At 42.8% G+C, this 21,182-nt stretch overlaps 1 protein-coding gene across 3 annotated transcripts in view; it reads right to left on the reverse strand.

Annotated features, from left to right (window-relative positions):
- Positions 1–11,445, reverse strand: part of MYO5A (myosin VA) — a 187,015-nt gene extending 175,570 nt beyond the window's left edge. For all 3 annotated transcript variants that reach the window (XM_057722276.1, XM_057722275.1, XM_057722274.1), the window contains exon 1: positions 11,292–11,445. In XM_057722276.1, the coding sequence (XP_057578259.1) occupies positions 11,292–11,318 (27 nt within the window). In that variant the 5' untranslated portion in view covers positions 11,319–11,445. The remainder of the gene's footprint in view (positions 1–11,291) is intronic.
- Positions 11,446–21,182: the final 9,737 nt, after the last annotated feature.

Here is a 21,182-nt window from a genome sequence, read left to right on the forward strand (position 1 = left end):
TATTATTATCCCCATTATAAAAATAAGGAAACTGAGGCACAGAGAGTTTAAGTGGCTTAAAGTCACAGAGAAAGTGAATAATGAATCCAGAATTCAAGTGTAGACTCCATGCCTTGACAGCTCTGATGCACTGCCTGACTCTCCTGTACTGAGAGAGGTGGAAACCAAGGAAGGAACAGTTGTAATGAAGTCCTCTGGACAGTGTCTGGTCTACAGTAAGGTCTGGGTAAATATTAACCATTATTATTTGTTAATTATATTTCCAGGGAGTCATGCATTTATGCAAGTCACAGTTTTTAGAAGAAAGCAAATGAAAACTAAATAAGGTAAAAATCCAGGTTTTAGTGGAGGAAGAAAAGCAAAGAACTTCCAAGAATGTTAAGGCTTATACTCAATTTCCTATGTCTTCAGTACCTAAGTTTCCACACAATCAACCTTCAACTACATTTGTGGCTACCAGTCCTCAAGGAGGGCTGCTGTGCACAGCAATGCTTGCAGGCCTCACAGACGGCAAAACACCTTCTGGGAGCTATGAAGATTCCATTCTATGGTGCTATCTTTAGCACGGCTGTGTTTTGTTCCATCTGAATTGCTTTAAAGCAGGTAGCTGATGCTGAAGGTCTCTCAGGTTCTTGACTGCCCACTGAAGAAAAACTCATCCTCTGACCGCTCCAGACAAATGGTAGTTTGTTCTAATTAGAAGGGTATGTTGTCTATAATGAAATAACATATTTCCTGGTAATTTTCAAGTTAAAATTATATTGTTTATATGCTTGAGACAGTAGCTTCATGAGTTTTTTTCTCTTTTTCAAAATCTTTCTAATTCAATTATACTTTCTGGCCCAGATCAAGGAGAAACAGTGAATAAGAGCAGCAAAAAGGAAAATTGTCAGAAAAAGGAAATACTTTAGATTTCCAAAAGCCTAAGTTTTTAAAATAAACTTATATTTAAGTTTATTTAAATAAACTAAGAGAATTTTTCAAAACAGAATAAAGGTATTGGATGGCAGAAAGCATCTCACAGAAGTCGGACATCCGGTCATCCTAGCCCTGAAGCAATGTACATAAAAAGTGCTATTTTTAAAATGAAATAAATGTGAATACCCTACCCTGCATAATTGTATATGCCAACCCTTACCAGGGAGATGTGGAATCTAAAATTGACTAAAGCTGACTAATCCAAGCAAAGATTTATGTACAATAAACGCTCATAATTGTATATTTCTTATTACAGTGAAAATGCCCAACAGTAAATAAATTACGGTACATCCAGATGATAGAATATTATGCAGCCATTAAAAACATTTCCAATGAATATTTTATAGGACTTCCCTGGTGGTCCAGTGGTTAAGACTTTGCACTCCCAATGCAGGGGGCATGGGTTCAATCCTTGGTCAGGAAACTAAGATCCCACATGCTGCATGGCACAGCCTAAAAACATTATTTTTAATTAAAAAAAAGAATATTATAATGTAAAAATTATCACAATACATATTAAGCTTAAAAAATCATAAAAATTAACATTATGAATATAGATAAAAGACTTGAAGTAAATTAATGGTTGAAAATAATCATCTCTGGATGGTATAGTTTTTTTAAATTTTCTTCCTTTATATGTTTTTGTATTCTCCAAACTGTCTACAATATATCATTCCTATAAGCAGAAAAGATATTACTAAAAAGTCAATTTTTTTTAAGCTTTTACAATTAGTCTTTGTTTTTTTTTTTCTTTTTCTTTTTTTTTTTCCTGTTTTTATTTTTAACTCTTTCCCACTTTTTCTTACCCTAACCTAAGTCCTAAGAACTAGGGCAGTAGTTCTAAAGCAGGGGCAGGGCAAAGCAGGCAACATTTGTCTACATCCATCTGTAGACAATATGGACTGGTTGTCACAACTGGGGGCTGGGGCGGGGGGGAGTGGATGCTACTGGATCTAGCAGACACAGGTCAAAGATGCGGCTAAATATCCTACAACGTGCAGGACAAGCCCCCAGAAAAAAAGAATAGTGCAGAGGTTGAGAAATCTTGGTTAGAATGGAAAAAAATGAGTATAAACAGGAAGACTGGGTTAAAATACAATATTAGCTCTAGTCAGTTTAACTTTCCATTTCTAAAACAAGATTTTAACAAATATACATTCTGAATTGATGAAAGTTTAATCCAGGTTTTGACCCAAGTTTCTAATTATTGATATACTTTTCCTGATTTTGTGGAAAATATCTCTAGGAGTTCTGCTCCCAACCTAGGCATGATGTTTATCAAACTAGGAGATTTTTTCAGCTTAAGTACAGAGAGACCAAATCTGTTTAAAAGTTTAAGTACTGCTATAAAAATGTTTTAAAGTGAGCTCATATCCTTAAAGGAATAGCTGATTATCTTACGGTAATCACTCTAGTATGATAATGAAAAACTAAGTTTTAACTAGTCTAGTCTAACTAGTTTAAAACTAGTCTAATACAAAAGTGTTTGTTTAAAACACATACAGGGGCTTCCTAGGTGGCGCAGTGGTTAAGAATCTGCCTGCCAACACAGGAGACATGGGTTGGATCCCTGCTCCAGGAAGATCCCACATGCCGCAGAGCAACTAAGCCCGCAAGCCACAACTATTGAGCCCGTGTGCCACAACTACTGAAGCCCACGCACCTACAGCCCGTACAAGAGTAGCCACGGCAATGAGGAGCCTGTGCAACACAACAAACAGTAGCCCCCGCTCTCTGCAACTAGAGAAAGCCCCCGTGTGCAGCATCAAAGACCCAACACAGCCAATTAATTAATTAATTAATTAATTTAAAAAATAAAATAAAAACACATACATACTCACATACATGAAATATGATTTATGTAAACTCACCCAAAATTACTTTCTATTTTGGGATGTCAGATTCAGGGAATGATAACAAAGCAAAAGTACATAGCTTTGAGAAAATGAAGTACCCTCCCTCTCAATTACTAAATAATTCACTCCCTAAGAAATTTGGTTATGGGACTTCCCTGGTGGACTTCTCAGTTAACAATCCACCTGCTAATGCAGGGGACACGGTTCCATCCCTGGTCCGGGAAGATCCCACATGCTGCGGAGCAAGTAGGCCCAGGAACCACAACTACTGAGCCCATGCACCACAACTACTGAAGACCACACACCTAGAGCCCTGCTCTGCAACAAGAGACGCCACTGCAATGAGAGCCCATGCACCACAACAAAGGGTAGCCCCTGCTCTCCACAACAAAGGGCCCAATGTACAGCAACAGACCCAATGCAGCAAAATAAACAAATTAATTTTTAAAAATTAAAAAAAAAAGAAATTTGGTTATAACAAAGCACAACAGAGCATTAGGAGTGGGTACATGAACTATAGTCAGTAGTACAGGATCAAGCAGTGGACGACAGGGTGTAAGGGAAGAGAGCAAAAAGACATTAGAACATTGGAGATGAAAAATGGATGATCTGAACAGTCAAAAGGGGGAAATAAGAAACTTTGCTACTTATCCTTGGCTGAAAATGGGGTAAGAGAATAATGTTTGCAGGCAAGGTACTTTAACACCTCAAAATGAAGTTTTTGCAGAGTGTCGACAGTGTGGGCAGAAGTGTGCAGACGTGCATTCTCATGCAAGATCACAACACCCTTGGATAGCAGTCCTCTGCATTTAATCTGAAGTTGAGGCTTCAGCTCCTCAATAAGCACCACACTGTAATGAGCACTCTGTTGATTGCTGAATGTTTTTCCTCATAATGTTCCAATACTGGCCCTTGAGAATCCCAGAAAACTGTAAGCATCAGTTTCCCAGTTGATGGTTGACTTTTGACCTTTTTCTTGGTCGGCGATTGAGGATGTTTCCATTCCATACTCTGCTGTTTACTCTCAGGCTCATAGTGATGAATCCATGTCTCATCACCAGTAATGATTCTCTTTAAGAAACTTTTACCTTCCTTAGAGTATCGGTCCAAATTTTGTTTGCAGATATCCAGATGCTTCTGTCTATGCTCTTCCATGAGTTGTCTTGGTACCCATCTCCCACAAACTTTTTGAAACCTAAGTCTGTCATGGATTACTTCATTTTGAGGTGTTAAAGCATCCTCCCTATAATCCTGGTCTTGCTCCATTGGACTTTCACCTGTTTGGTCCCCTGAAAGCAGCCCTACAAGGATGAAGATTCACTTCTGATGAAGAAGTGAAGACAGCAGTGCATTCGTGGCTCGCAGCTCAGCCTAAAACATTTTTTATTGAGGGAATAAGGAAGCTTGTTGACAGATGGATGAAGTGTATTGAAAAGCAAGGAGATTATGTTGGAAAATGATGTATTTGCCTTTTCTAAAAGTTAATATTCATCTGCTCAAAAATCAGAAAAGGAGAGACAGAACTCAGTCACTTTGTCACTTTTGGTGACTGATTCATAGTGGACATTGATTGAGGGTAGCTGTTTTATTTTTTCTCCCTAGCACTACTCCGTCTGATGGGGAACAGCTTTCAGACACCCCACCAGGTCTGAGCAGGGCGATCAATCACGACGCCCCATCCTCCCTCTGGCGTCTGAGATGAGCAAGACTGGACTGCTCACAGTCCCTGCCCACCCCCACCCCCCCGCCCCGCCCTACTCGGTACAGTGATAGGAGAGGGCACACGACCGCAAGCAAGGACAACCAGAATTCCTCTAACCGTCTCTCTTCCTCCGGGCCCAGAGCTAGAACATGTGGTCTGCAGGTGCCATGGACCATCTTTTTCACCCTGAAAAGAGCTGTCCTGAGGATGAAACCAATGTCAAATAGCAGTCTGACATGAAAGTTAGAGACAGAGAGCCCCAGAGACCACGTCTGAGCCTTGAATCTAGCCATGCCTGGGCTTTCAGGGCATCTAAGCAGATGAAATCCTTTTTGCCTTTGAGTTGGGTTCCCACCACTTCCAACTAAACTAGCTCTGGCTGGTAAACTGTTTAACACTGTCAAAGAGGTTTGGAAAGTCAGTGTATCAGAACTATGATCCATGAATTAGCCAGACCCTTTCTATTTATCTACACATATTAGCTGATGTCATAACTTGAGATAATGAGTTCATAGTGTAAAACAATGGTTAGAGTAGAAATTCATTTTTAAATGACATATTTATTTATTTCAAGATCTAACAAGTATCCTTACTAAACTGGGATTTGATGTTACAAACTTCTAATCTTGATGTTAAATACTTCACCATTTTCCCACTTCACCTTCATCTTTCTGTAAGGTCTGCCCTTTTAATCTGTCTAGCCACTTCATTGCCCTGATCATTTTATTTCTCCCATTCTGAAATTCCTTCAGAATGTATTTATCAAGTAGAAACCCCAACCACATACACAGGAATCCTGGTCGAGATAATGCATGTTTTTATATGAGTGACTAAAGAGAGACAAAACTTGTCTTTTTTTATGTCCCATCTCCCTCCAGTCCGGCACTGTGCTCACATTTTTTTTTTTAACTTTTTGTCCATGCCGCGTGGGCTGTGGAATCTTAGTTCCCCGACCAGGGACTGAACCCGAGCCCCCTGCAATGGAAGCATGGAGTCTTAACCACTGGACCGCCAGGGAAGTCCCTGTGCTCACGTTTTTGAACACAGCAGCACATCAGGCCAAAGGAGACAGATAGATAATCCTCATGAACACTCAGAAGTGGATAATGCACTTCTCCTTTGATTTCAATCAAGTTTGCAGCCATTATTTTGAAATTAAAGCATAATTACATCATCCCTAAGTTCTACAATTGGCAAAAAGCCTCTGTGGTACATGGAGATATTTAATGCAAATGGCAGCTGGTTAAGGAGACTTTCAACTGAGAAGGGCTTTGAAGAGGAGCGCTGTCTGAGGCATGAAGAAGCCAGGGATAAGTTTCTGCAAAGTTTTAAAATCTCTATCAGCACAAACCCAGACGGACATTACAACCAGCGTAGACGAGGCAGGAGAATCATTAAAGGGCAGAACTGACTAAAAGGGCATTTTAGCACACTAATGACCTAAGGAAAAAGGCATCAAAGGCAGACACCATTAGGAAAGGTAAGGTGGTAAGTGCCTGAAGGAAAGATTGAATAAACCACCTAAACTCCTTTCTATCTACTCCCACCTCCCACTGTCAGTGAAACTCCATGGGACTCCCACCCAAGGTCAGGTCTCTATATTCAGTTATCAATATTGGTTGAGCTAAGGTGGAATTATAACATACATTTTTGAAAACAAACAGCTCTTTCCTCTGCCCCAGCAGGCAAGCCAACTCCAGTAAACTCCTTGAATGAGCTGGGGAAGAAAAGGAGCTAAGCACCAAGGAACGTTTGAGGGTGATAGAAATGTTCTGTATCTTGTTTGTGATGGTGGTTACATGACAGAATATATTTATCAAAATTCATTAAACTGTGCACTTAAAATGAGTGAACTTTATTAAATGTAAATTATACCTCAATAAAGTTGATTACAGAGAGACAGAGATACAGAGACAGGAGCTAGAGGGAAGGGAGAGGACAACCTCCCAGGTAGACAAATGGAGAAAGTCTGGGTTAGGGTTAGGGTTAGTGGTGCTATCTGCACAATATTTCACCTACGGCCAGACCATATTCCATAGATCAGCTAGAGGTTTATACTTCTGATAATACTTCACATTTCATTAGGAATTACCTAAAGTGGAGACAAATAAATTCAATCCATCTTCCAGTGGGCCATGTGCCCCTAGATTCTTGCAATGGAGGCAAAATTCATCATAAAGCAAAGAGCAGAGAAGCTAAATTACCCTCCTCTCCCACACTCTCCTACAGGAAAGTTATCCCCCCCGCCCCCTCGCCCCGCTCCACCACAACCTTTTGGCTGTTGAATTTAAATCCCTGGAACCCCATTCAGACCTTCCTCCAGTGTCCACCTACTTCAAAAAGCTAAAAGCACCAGGTAGATTTAAACTGTTTACCTGGCAGTAGCAACTCTCATTAAAATTATAACTTTTTTGTAATCTTTTAGCCATTGGGCAATACAGCAAACTGTCACACTTCAAGAAACAGTAACAAATTTCAAGAGGAATTCACAACCATTCTGCTTTGCTCAAGCAACCTAAAGAAGTATTTCTGAGTAGCTAACAAGTTCCACAAAGTCAGCAAAAATTCATAATATAATGAGAATTAACTTCCAGTTTCCAAAGCTAGAGCCCCTGGTGTTAACTTACATTCTTCCCTCTCCTTCCCATCCTGTATCTACTCCATCACAGAGACCTGTCTCTCACACCTGCCTGCACCTCAGTCTACCAGACTTTCATTACTTTCCATTTTGTTTCCTACAACAGTTTCCTTGGTCTCCCTGGCTCCCAGCTCTCCTCTCTATTACTCACCCTGTTTAACATGCCTGAAAATGTGCTTACTTGTTCAACCACTTCTTTATACGCCGCTTCATTCCTACAAGCGGACTAATCATCCCAAACCATTATTTTCTGTTTCTCTCCTGTTTAAATACTCTTTCATTCATCCAACAAATATTTAATGAGCACTTACTATGTGGAAGACATTGTGCTAGGCTCTATAGGAGGTAAACAAATCCTGATTAGCATCTCAGGGGACTTACAATATTGTGGGGGTGGCTTACATATACACAAATAACTATAAGAAGATAGAAATGCATACAGGTCATTAAGTCAGAGAACTGTCAGCTGGATGTCAACTAAAATTAGAATTGGTAAAGGAGAAGCAAAATATGAGACAAAAGGCTACAGCGGTTTCCAACCTGAGGAACTAGGAAAACAGCAGGGCCATTAACAGGCCCAAGGACATCAGGAAGAAATATAGATAGAAGAAGCACGACAGGAGACTTAAGAAAAGTGAATGTACTTGCCAAAGCCCAAATCAGGGTACATGATCAGAGACTTCTGTTCTGCTTTAAGATGTTGGAAGCAGTCTGAGAAATACAATTTCAAAACCAAAATATTAGAATTTCCAGGATTGAAGGCTTAAAGGGACAAGGGCATAGAATATAAAATTGGAACTATCCCAGAAAAAATCTAGTCCATGTGGCTTCAGTAGGATGAGGATATATGGTGGGAAAGGAAGGTTACAGATCTATAGTCGACTGGCCTAATAGCTGTTTCATCTAAAGAAAGTTTCCTTGGCTTCTGGAGTGGGGGTTTTAGATTGTTTCTGTACTGTTAAAAAATTCAGCATCCTGACATACTATGGGACTCCTAATTAAACTTCAGGTAATCTTGGCCATTCTACAGCATTTATGTGCTACTCATGGTGTCTGGGAACCTCATGGGAGGAGGACTAGGATGCCATTTTATTGCTGTTGGTGATCTGTGTGGGTCTAATTAATAAACCCAGCTCCACAAATGCTGAATCCTTTGAAGTTTCTGAAAGTAGCTCCGGGTGATGGCATGATTCAGATCCCATTGGCAAGTCAAGACTAGCAAATATTTTCAAAACCAGAAACAATAAAATGTCACAGCCACCTTCAATTCTTTCAGGAACGAGTCAGGTGGATCTAAAAACAAATCAACACACAACTCTGTGATTATACTAAAAACCTTTGAATTGTACATTTTAAAGTGGTGAATTGTATGGTATGTGAATTATATCTCAATAAAGCTGTTATTTTAACACTCAACAAACATGATTTAACCAAAATGTTACATCCTAGGAACCAGGCTATTGCCTTTAAAATGTTTATACTGCTGGAAAAACTTACAAAAAGGAAGACCTGCTAAATTGCTGTGACAAAACAATTATCATTTTAGCTAAAAAAGAATAAACTGAATGGTCTTTTTGTCTTCCACTGTAATAGGAGCTGATTTGTACCACACATCAAAATCTGCCTTTAAGCTCTGAGTGACATTTTTTAAAAGGGCACTTTTCAAATTTAACCACTACATTGAATACCATAATTATGGCATGTCACTATTACATCTTTCCTTGTAGTCTACCCCCAGAACTTCCTTCCTTATAATCCTCTGCAAGGGAAAAATCCTTGTGTTTATTATCCATTGATATTACTTCTAATGATTTCCCTCTTCCTCTAATAATCACTACCCAGGCTTTTATCTCTAGAATCATTCCAACTGTCTCATGTCCCAACCTGTTCCCTAACTTCTCCAAATAAATACCACACCAGCTGTCTGCCTGCTGCTGAGGTAACAGCGGGTTATTTATGCCCTTGGAGAGTCAAAGTGGGCCAAGAATATAAGAAGCAGGCTGTGAGCCCTTTGAGGGAAAGGACTGTGTCTTGTACATGTTAGAACCTCTCGACATTAAGCAGAGTACCCGGCACCCAGGAGGTGCTCAATAGATATTTTTCCCCACAATTAAGCTAAGGTCCACTCACGAAAAGAATCAGCTAACAAACAAACCAAGTGACCAGATTATTCTTAGGTATAAATGTATTTAGGAGAAGGCAACTTAAGCCCAACTTTCCTATTGATGTGTAAACCAGTTTGTCTTTACAATGACTACAGGGTGAATTTTAAAGCAGATTGTGATGATGTTATGACCAAAGCCCAAAATCTTACAATTCCTTTAAATTTTTTTCTTGCCTATTAGTTTGGGGGGAAAAAAGCAGATCCAAAAACCAAGAGCAACGTATTACCCAACAGTGTCTAGTTAAGCAGCCTACAAATAAGCAGCTGAAGGATGGCTCTTCAAGCAGTGAAGAATGGGGTCTATACAAAGTAAATAAGGAATATTTACAGACCATATCTATTCTTGTAAAAATGACTCTGATATTTCTTAGTACCTACCTCATATGCTTACTATAGGGATTAAATGAGTTCATATTTACACAGCACTTAAAACAGTACCTGGCACATTGTTAGCTTTATATAAATGCTTGTTAATAAAGTAAATTCAGATCAATTTCCAATTGTATTCAATCATACATTAGAGATCTACAATGCCTAAAGAATTACCAGGTTCAGAGAAAGTTTCAACTGTGTAGTATTGAAATCTGCGGCTGGAAAGAGAGAGGTCCCACGAAATGTTTCACGCAAACTCATTTCATGGTTGAAGAAATATACCTCATATTTGTAGAGAAATTCACAGGTTACAAAAAGCATTCCCATCTAATTACTGTTTGATCCCCACAACAACAGCCTTGTAAGAGATATAGGGCAGGTATAATTAACCATTTACAGATGAGGAAACTGAAGCAGAGAGAGGTTAAGTGATTTGTCCAAGATCACACAGTAACTGAAAAAGCCCTGTCTAGAATCAAGGGCTAGAATCCAGGTCTCTTGATGGAGAGTCCAGACCTCTTCCTTCTATAACATGCTGCAGCTTGGGCCCTGGGCTTACTTGGGTCATATTTGGAAGCAATGATTCTGGGGCCATAAATGTAGACTAGACCGCAAATGCAAACTTGAAAAGTTAAGGCAATTCTGTTAACTGGAATTAGAGGTAATTAATAGCTGGCAAAACACCCACCTACAAAGCAGTGATAGTATAAAATACCAGGACTACACACAGTCACAAAGGGCACACTGTCTTGAAGGGACATTCTCCAAAATATGCCATTCACTGATTACCAGCCCCAGAGAATACTGGTGTCAGTATAAGAAAGGAAAGGCTGCCACTTCCCTTAAACTAAACCCAGTAGGAAAAGGCTCGCCCCAGCGGATGGTGAAGACATGGAGCCTAACAAGGCTCTAAGGGATTACACGCACATTGCAAACTCCCAGCGACAAATGACAACCGACCATCCCGGTGAATCAGCTCCCATTTATTCAGCTGCATCTTCCCCAGGGGCTCTCCGCCCCAAGGGCAGCAATCTGAAACCGGGCAACTAAAGGTGAAAATCTGCTGGTGACCGTTTGCAGGATTCCAAATCTCACAGAAAGGTTGGCTGGCGTAGAAGCGATACCGCATACCAACACAAGACGTTATTTTAAGCGCGTGTCCCCAAGGGAAGGAGCGAGCATCTGATCTACCAGATCCAGCATCTCCCACCAGCCAGGATTTTTCCTAAAGCAAGACGTAGGGCCGAGCGATCCTGACCCAGGCCCGCCCTGCTAAATCCACACGGGCCCTCTTTCCGCTTAGAAACCCGCACCGCTCGCCGCCCAAGAAGCGGGGCAGGGGCCGGAGAGGCACCCCGAGGCAGGCCTCCCTCCGCCGCCTTAACCATCCACGCCGGAACCAGGGAGGCGCCTCCGCGGGCCACCGGCGGGCAGGGCCGGGGATTTTGAAACGCTCGGAAAGGGGGTGGTGCCGGCGGGGCCGGACGGGGTCCCCGCGCCCCGGCCCCTCCCCCGCCTGACAACCGGCGGCGCCGCGCCACGCGGCCCCCTCCCGCCGGGGCGGCTCGCTGGGCGCCTCACCTTTGTGTAGAGCTCGGACGCGGCCATGGCGGGCCCCGCGACGCCGACGCCCCCCGCCTGTGCGGAGGCCGCACCTCGCCTGGGCGGCCGCCCGCGCCGACTAGGAAGCGCCCGGGCCGCCGCCGGCGGGGAGCAGGGCAGGGCCGGGCGGGGCGGGCCGGGCGGGCGGGGCGGGCCGGGCGGGCGGGGCGGGGCGGGGCGGGGCGGGGCGGGGCGCCTCAGGCGCGGACGGCCCGCGGGGGCCTCGCCATCACTCCCGGGCGCGCCGTGAGCCGGGGCGCGCGCTCGGGATGCCCGGGGTCCTCGGGGACGCCGCCGCACACGCCCCGGCGGCCGGTGATGCTGCCGCCGCCGCCGCCCTATGCATTGTGGGAGCGGGAGGCGGCTGCGCTCCAGCGCTGCCACCGCGGCTGCTCGCGGTTCTGTCGAGCTCACGCTGCCTCCCATCGGCTGCGGGCACCGAGCATCGTCCGCCTGCCAGCCAGCGTCGCCGCCGCCCCCTCCCGCGCTGCCGAGGTCCAGAAGCCCGCCCAGGACACCCGCTGGCTGCGCACCCGTCCCGGGGGCGCGTGGCCTCCGGGATGTCCCAGACCCCGAGAGAGTCTTGGATGGTGCAGGATAGCCCAGCCCCCGAGAGGGGCAGCGACAGCTGGTGTCACTGAGGGTATCCAGGTAAATGACTGGCTGTCTGCAGGCTGCTTCTCCTGTGCTTCCAAACATTTGTAGGGAAAGGACTTGGGGGGAGGCCACAGAATAACCTAGAATTCCAGAACAGCCTTATTAGCCATAGAGGCCTGGGAGTGAGCGAGGACCGGGAATTTGAGAGAAAGAATCACCAAGGTCATCCTGAACACCTCGGCATCTGCCGTAGGGTAGTTTCATGAAGCCGGAGCGTAGGGGCCTGTTTTAAGCTACAGAAAGTTGTGTGCCTTGTACAAGATGCCCCCCAGGGGGCGGCCCTATACTCCTTTGGTCCTAGGCCTGTGTCTTCGTAGCGGTGCCACTAACCTTCTGCCCTAGCCCTCATTCTCTATCTAATCGCTGTTATCCTTGCACTGCAAGCACAAGAATGTGATCTTTCCACCCCACCCCGATGCCGATGAGGTCTTCATCCTCTACCTCCTCCCCACCCACACTTTCATTCCAGTGTGGCTAATCTCCATATTTTTTCATCCCAACCTCTTTTTAGTGTGGTCATCTTTCCTTATTTCTTTGAACTCTGAGTGGTGCCCAGTGCCCGTCATAGGACTCTGGGATGGTTTTTATCAAAACTGTCTCTCAGGGCTTGGTAGTGTGTGTGTCCTGCGTGTGTATTTGAAGGAAGATCATCAATGAGGTGGATACTTAGAGCCAGTCCTCACTCCCTGGAACTCTGGCTTCTCCTCCCCTTGCTCACTGCCCACAATCTCCTCAGCGATGCAAGAGGTGATAGCTACAGAGTCCTTCAGAACTCTCTGTCCAATTCTAAAACTAAATCTTGTTCATGTTTTTGGATCCCACCCTTTCTTTAAAAAAGAGAAAACCTGTGCAGCTATGAGCAGTACACCAGAAAGGGCACTGGACTGAGATTTAAGAGGTTTGAATTCTACCCCTGGCAGTTTGTTCATGCCTTGTGTAAGGTGGTAACCACTCTGTTTTCGTATCCTCCAGCTAGTACTTACCTCCCAGGACTGTTGAGAAATGCTGGGTATGCTGATGAAGGGGTTCCGGCTCTGTCACCCTAGGGTACGCTGCTTTGGTACATTGACTGTTTTGAGTTGGTGGCACTTGGAAAACATCAAATACAAGAAAAACACAGACCTTCCTTCTTTTTCTTAAAAGCAGAAGATGAAATTCCTATATGAAAGATGTACTCCCTAATACCGGAAGGAAAGTAACATTCTTATCATCAAGGACTGAGAAGTTGAGACCAACAGAATTCTATACAAACAGACCTTGTTAAAATAATTATCTTCCTTTAGCCTCCCTGCATTGTTAAGTAACTTTTCCACAATTGCTTCTCTTTGTTCAACCCAATATTAAAGCTAGTAAGTTTTGCCATTTATTTGGGTCTTCAATTCCTTATGACGGCTCTTGTATTATGTAAAACTATGAATTAGTATGCTTTTCTTGAGTTAATCTATTCTTGTCAGTTTAATTTTCAGACCCAGCCAGGAACCGTAGGAGGGTGGAGGAAAACTTTTTTTTTCTTCCCCTAAACTGAGAAAAAAATAAAAAAATTAAAAGGGTATTATAGGTGTCAATGAAGTTTTTGGGTTGTTTTTTGTTTTGTGTTTCCCCTGACAGGGAAAAAATGAACTAGAATTATTTTCTAATTCCTGAACACATGCATTCAACCATTGGAATATTTGGCCCATAGTAGGAGGAAGGCAGTGAGGATGAGAAAGAGAGAAGGGTTTTCTGCTCTGGACCTTACATTTTCTCATTCAGAAGAGTAGACTTAAAAGCTGGAAGAAGCAACCAGGAAACCCTGATGGGCTGACCTCCCTACCTTAACGATGTATATTCACAGTCCCAAGGACTCTCATTGGTGAACTGGGGAAACCAGCAACAGGAACAACTTCTGAGGGTTTAAGATTCCCTCCTCCCAAAAAGTAGTCAGAGCACATTGTATATTTTACTTTATTTTATTTTATTTATTTTATAAATTAATTAATTTATTTATTTTTATTTATTGGCTGCATTGGGTCTTCATTGCTGCACACGGGCTTTCTCTAGTTGCTGAGAGTGGGGGCTACTCTTCATTGTGGTGCACAGGCTCCTCATTGTAGTGGCTTCTCTTGTTGTGGAGCACGGGCCCTAGGCGTGTGGGCTTCAATAGTTGCAGCACATGGGCTCAGTAGTTGTGGCTCACGGGCTCTAGAGCACATATTGTGGCGCATGGGCTTAGTTGCTCCGTGGCATGTGGAATCTTCCCAGGGCAGGGCTTGAACCCATGTCCCCTGCATTGGCAGGTGGATTCTTTACCACTGCGCCACCTAGGAAGTCCATGTATATTTTATTTTAAATTGATAAAGTTTTCAATTATTGATTTAGGAGTGGGAACATTTTCATGCAGGTTGTTTTCCAAATAAAAACAGTGTCCAAGTTATTGTGAAAAATCCCTTTCTTCCAAAGTATTCATGGATATTACTTTTTTCAACAAATATTGAGAGCTACATTGTACCAGAAACATGTTGAGGATTCTACATGTTGAGGATTCAAGAGTAAACAAAACAGATAAAATCCCTGACCCCATGGAGCTTACATTTTAGTCAGCAAGATAGACAGTTAGAAAGTTAGAAGGTGAAGGTGATAAGTGTGTTAGTTCGCTAGGGCCATAATAAAGTACCATGACCTGGGTGTTTTAGACACTAATGTACTGTGTGATCTGGAGGCTAGAAGTCCCAGATTAAGGTGTTGGCAGGGTTAGTTCCTTTTGGGAGCTGCAAGGGAGAATCTGTTCCATGCCTCACTCCTTCATCCTAAAGGTTGGCTAGCAATCTTTGGCTTCTGCTGCATCACCCCAATCTCTGTCTTCATCTTCACATGGTCTTCTCCCTGTGTGCATGAGTGCTTCCATGTCCAAGTTTCCCCTTTTACTAAGGACATAGTCATATTGGATTAGGGTCCACCCTAGTGCCTTCATCCTAACTCGATCATCTGCACAGACCCTATTTCCAAATAAAATCTTATTCACAAGTAGTTGGGGTTAGGACTTCATCTTTCAGGGGAACACAATTCAATATGTAACAATGTGCAATGGAGAAAAACTAAATAAGGAAGAGAGAAAAACTAAGCAGCAATTTTTAGTAGTGTGGTCATTGCTTTATTCAAATTGAAAAAAAAAATCTATTGAGGGCCTATCATGTGGTAGCACTGAAGACAGTAAAGACGAAGATGAATGAAACATGGTCCCTGGCCTGGGGGAGCTCACTGCAAGGAGTGGCTGCAGGCATAGGGGAAGGGGCAGTCCATGCTGCATGGACATATGAAGTAATAATTCTAATTCTGTAAGATTGACCCAATTCTAGAGGCAGAGACAAAGTACTGTGTTACTAGTTATAGTACATTCACTGGCATTTACATGTCCTAATATTTAATGTTTCAGAGGACTAGGCATGGGCACAGGTGACATTTGGGTGGGAGCCCCATATAGCTCATTAAAAGATCCAAATGATGATATGGAGTGGGGGGGGGGGTCATTTATCATTGATAGATATGTAAAGGAACAGCTGGAGGGAACTAGGTTATGAAGCAGAAAAAGCAGAGTGAAAAATAGAGGAAGACTGACCTAAAAGACTTGAAATTTGGAAGGCAGACATCAGGTACTCCTGGATCCCCACCCCGTCACGTCCCTAGCCCCAGCCAGTTATCCTCCCTCCCTCTCACTTGGGAGATAGGCTTGGCTACACTTTAAGGCTCCCCAGGCAAGGAGGATAAAAAGGACAGTACTTAGCTCAAAAGGTACAATTATTTTTATTCCCAGTACCTATTACTCTAATTCTAGATTCTAATCTTACGTTTCCTAAAATATCTCCGATCTCTGGCCCTTTGCTCCCAGTTTTCTCGCCTGGGTGCTGACCACCTGTTATTGGAGCAGCCTCTGCATCTCTATGCCTAGCTCCTTCTATCAGTTGATTGTTCTAGATCTTGAAATACTTTCTGCTCAAATCCATAGCACTTACCTGCTTTATACTGCCTTGATCGTCCTGAATTACTTGATTTTAAGTACTTATTTAAGTACTCTCATCTTGTCTGTACCTTCCGTGAGGTAGTGGTGGAAGCCCCTCAGTAGTGAAAATGACTTAGGTTCAAATGACCTAGATGCTAGTCCCAGCGCTAAGCTGGGGCAAGCATCTTAAGGCAAGGTGAGCCTTGTTTTGCTTTGTTTCCTTTTGGCCATGCCACAAGGCTGTTGCATCTCAGTTCCCTGACCAGGGATTGAACCCAGGCCATGGCAGTGAAAGCCCAGAATCCTAACCACTAGGCAACCAGGGAACTCCCTGTTTTATTTATTAATAAACTTTTTTTAAGAACAGTTTTAGATTTATAGGAAAATTGCAAAGATAATACGGAGTTTCCATATACTGTGTGCAATGGACTGAATGTTTATGCCCCTCACCCCCAAATTTGTATGTTGAAATCCTACCCCTAAGGTAATGATGGTAGGAGGTGGGGCCTTTGGGAGGTTCTTAGGTCATGAGGGTGGAGCCCTCATGAATGGCATTAGGGCCTTTCATAAAAGAGACCCCCTAAAGATCCCACACTGCTTCTGCCATGGAAGGATACAATGAGAAGAGAGTCATGTATGAGGAAGTCAGCTCTCATCAGACACTGAATGCGCTGCCCCCTTAGCATGGACTTCCCAGCCTCCAGAACTGCGAGAAATACATTTCTATTGTTTATAAGCTACCCAGTAATTTATGGTTTTTGTTACAGCAGCCTGAGCAGATCAAGACACCCAGAAACCAGTTTGCCTTATTGGAGTCTTACATTAGTATGGTACATTTGTTATAATTACTGAACTGATGTTGATATAGTATCATTAACTAAAGCCTATATTTTGTTCAGATTTCCTTAGTTTTTCTTTAGTTATTATCTAACGTCCTTTTTCGTTCCAGGATCCCTCCAGGATGCCACATGACATTTAGTCATTATGTCTCGTTCAGATCTTCTTGGCTGACAGTTTCTCCCTTTCCTTGTTTTTGATGACAAGGATAATTTTGATGAATTTTGAGTAGTACCAGTCAAATATTTTGCAGAATGTCTCTCATTTGGGATGTGTCTTGATTAGACTGGAGTTATAGGTTTTTGTGAGGAAGACCACAAAGGTCACCAAAAGTGCCATTTTCATTATATTATATCAAGGGTAATCATATCAACATGACCTTGATGTTGATATAACATCATGATTGATATTGACCTTGATCATCTGGCTCAGGAAGTGTCAGATTTTTTCACTGTAAAGTTATTTTTTTCCCCTGTGATAGGCTGAATCTTGTCCCCTCAAAATTCGTGTGTTGACGTTCTAACCCTCAATAACTCAGAATACAATTGTATTTTGAGATAGTGTCTTTAAAGAGGTAGTTAAGTTAAAATGAGGTCCATTGGACCTTAATTCAATATGACTGGTGTCCTTAGGAAAACAGATTAGGACACAGACATGTATACAAGGGGAAGACCATGTGAAGACACAGGAAGAAGTTAGCCAACTGCAAGCCAAGGAGAGAGGCCTCAGAAGAAACCAAAATAGCTGACACCTGGGTCTTGGACGTCTAGCCTCCAGAATGGTGAGGAAATAAATTTCTGTTGTTTAAGCCCCCTGGTCTGTGGTATTTTGTTATGGCAGGCCTACCAAACTAATTCAGGCCCCCTTCTGTACACGTGAATAAAGCCACCGCGTGCAGCCCACACGTAAGGCGTGGAGACTTATGCTCCCCTCCTTGAGGAGAGAGGAGACAGGACCTCCATAAACTTGGAATTCTTCTGTGTGGGCCGTTTGCCCCATATCCCCCACTTACTCGTTTATTTATTCATTTATATCAGTATAGACTCATGGATATTTGTTTTACATGTTGCATTATTTATTTATTTTTGGGGGGGGGGGCATGCCATGCAGCGTGTGGTTTCCTAGTTCCCTGACCAGGGAGCAAACACGCGTCCCCTGCATTGGAAGTGTGGAGTCTTGACCACTGGACCACCGGGGAAGTCCCTGCATTATAATCTAATACTGCTTTACTTTGCTGCTCCCATTGTTTAAGCTTTGGCCATTGGGAGATTTCAGGGGGTACCTGTGTCCCTTTGACATACCCCCTCCTCCTGCCCCACCCCCATCATTGTGTGTAGGCTTTGTTTTTTGTTTTTTTATTTTTTTTTTAAGCACTTTCTTTCTAGTACTACAAGATTCTACCAGTGCATCTTGTCTATTCCCTGCCACCGTCCTGGAATCATGCATCTCTCCAGGGAGTCCTGATTCATTTCACTGGAGAATATTAAAGCTATGATCTGGGCCTTGTTGCTACTGGGGTATTATCGATTCTAGGTCCTCTCAGCCACAAAGCAAGGAACTATGTGTACAATATCTGTGTATGGACACATATCTATGTAGCTCTTATTTATTTATTTATGGCTGCATTGTGTCTTAGTTGCTGCATGCAGGCTCTTCACTGTGGCATGTGGGCTTCTCTCTAGCTGTGGCACACGGGCTCCAGAGCATGCAGCCTCAATAGTTGTGGCACACAGGCTCTCTGGCTGTGGTGCACGGGCTCTCTAGTTGTGGCGCCTGGGCTTAGTTGCCCCATGGCATGTGGGATCCTAGTTCCCTGACCAGGGATTGAACTCGCATCCCCTGCATTGGAAGGTGGATTCCTAACCACTGCACCACCAGGGAAGTCCTGTAGCTCTCTATATTAAACCAAACAAGAGTTCATACTGATGTCTCCAACTCTATATCAATTAACACATAGATTTCTTGCCTTGTCCCCTAGCTTACCTGTAAACTCTACCAGTGTGAGAAAACTGAGCTTTTTATTTTTTTTTTTAACAAGTAAAAACGAGGCAACTTATATATGTATTGTTGAGGGGTTCAAATGAGATAAATGAAAAAGTGTACTGGAAACTGGACTGTGCTATACAATTTTAAGATATTATTAATCAAATTCTCAGCCCTATCTCTCCTTGCATATTCACTCCCTGCATTTGACTGCCTGGTTCTGCCATGTTGCAGGATCCAATGGAAGCTGAATCAAGAAATGAGTGACTTATAAAAGAGCATTTTTTTTTTTGGGCGCACGGGCTTAGTTGCTCCGCGGCATGTGGTATCTTCCTGGGGCAGGGCTTGAACCCATGTCCCCTGCATTGGCAGGCGGATTCTTACCCACTGCGCCACCTAGGAAGTCCAAAAGAGCATTTTTGATGGGGAATAAAATGAACTTAGGGGTCAGCCAGAAAGGATGAATAGCTCAAAGAGTAGGACTGTGCAAATTCATTGACTTACTTGGGTATGCTGCCTGGCTGTATAGTTTTAAGATCCTCTTTTAATGCTTCCAGGCATGTCAAGTCAAAATAAGTAAGGATATAATAAGCTCCCTGAAGTTCTCACATCCTCAAGTAGACAACACTGAAATGTGGTATTGAAGAAGCACACAGGAAGGTATAATGGCATCTATCACAGTTGTGTTTGTCATCTTTTCTGTATTTGGGGAGATTTTCTACACTAGTCCTGCCTCCTGATAGTTGCAAACTCCCTCCTCTTTTGCAGCCTGGATGCAGTCTCATGACCTAAGCCACAAAGATCAGATTCATCTTCACGAGGCTAGGTTACAGAAGTGAGAAATACGGAGAAAGAGGCTCTGCCCAGAACTTCCATTTGCCAATGAAGATAGTAGCAGAGGTAGCCAAGTTTGGGGGACAACAGTGGTCACATCAAAGCTGGGCTCCTGGCTTTCAGTGGTTGGTGGCAGCAGTGGCAGCAGCAGCTTCCATATCAGGCCATTGCTGTAGCATGTTTCTGGGGTTGTTCCTAGAGTTACATCAAGACGGTTTCTCCAGCCCTTCTAACAATTTTGTAAGTGACTTGATATCTTTCAGTGAATCCCTTTTCCCTTAAATGAGCCAGTTATGGATTTCTGATTAAAAACCATGACCATTATAGAGTGGTGTATGGGATGAACGGGGTGAATGGGAATGACTACATCTCAAGGGTATAATTTCTTTCAGAAAATATTTATTGGGCACTTAAAATGGCCAGGCACAGGCTAAGTGCTGGAGCAAAAAAGACAATTTTCCTGGAAGAGAGGATAACTGAATGAAGTCAATTAGAATGTATTGTGTGTGATTTAGTGCTAAAACTGTGGAAATGGTTATTGTGTCTCAGAAAATGGAACAATTAACGTGACATAGGGGAGGGGAATATTCAGTTTTCACAAAGGTATGTTTGAATTAAGTTTGAAAATGTGACTAGGAATGTATCAATAGATATCACCAACTAAACAAGGCAAGCCACAGACTGGAGAAAGATGTTCGTGATGCATAAAACTATCCATGAATTTTTTTAAAAATAAAGAACTTCCACTTCTAGGGAAATTCCCACTTCTAGGGACTCTGACCTAAGACACTGGCAAAAGGCAATGGTTGCCATAAGTGCAATCTAGAAATAATGGATTCAGTTCAGGAGAGCAGCTAAGTGCCCAGATGACAGCTGTGCATTAGGATAAGAAAGTAACAAGTTCAGACTGAAGCAAGGAGACTTGCCCACAGGGGAGTTTTCTGGAGCAAAAGGATGACTCTATAGAATACTTGATGTGATGGAAAGTATTAAAATAATTGTGGTTATGATAGAGGCTAAAAGGATGAGAGGAAAAAATAATTGGAAACACCAAGAAAAACAAAAAGCTATACAAGAAAATGAAATCACAGCATACACTGTGATCTGCAGTGACCTGTAGCAACCTACAAAACTAGCAGGACTATTAATAATGATTATAAAATAGAATGCAAATGGTATTAACCTTAATAAGGTAATTGTAAGAACACAGATGACAAAGGCCAAAAGAAGGGAGGAGGGTCAAAGGAAGGATAGTGGTTTTAATATTGTGATCTTATACACTAGAAATACACAGGAAATACTGTTGACAGCCAATAGGATAAGAAATAACTGTAAAAATATATTATTAGACGTTGTAAAGGAAGCCTATAAAGGAACCAAGAGTAGTGATATGATCCTAGAAGGCAGGTGGGAGGGAGAGGAGGTGGGAAATGTAAGGTTAATCCTCATTTATCAGTCTTGAAAACTACTAATTTATGTCTAAAATTTAAAAATCAAACAGTGGTATAAACGTACTATTGAGAGGCATGGAGGCAACTACCAGAAGAAACACAAAACAGCTTGGATGTCTCCAGTAGTTCTCC

The sequence above is a fragment of the Hippopotamus amphibius genome, chromosome 2, assembly GCF_030028045.1.
Source record: "Hippopotamus amphibius kiboko isolate mHipAmp2 chromosome 2, mHipAmp2.hap2, whole genome shotgun sequence".
NCBI classification, from domain to species: domain Eukaryota; kingdom Metazoa; phylum Chordata; class Mammalia; order Artiodactyla; family Hippopotamidae; genus Hippopotamus; species Hippopotamus amphibius.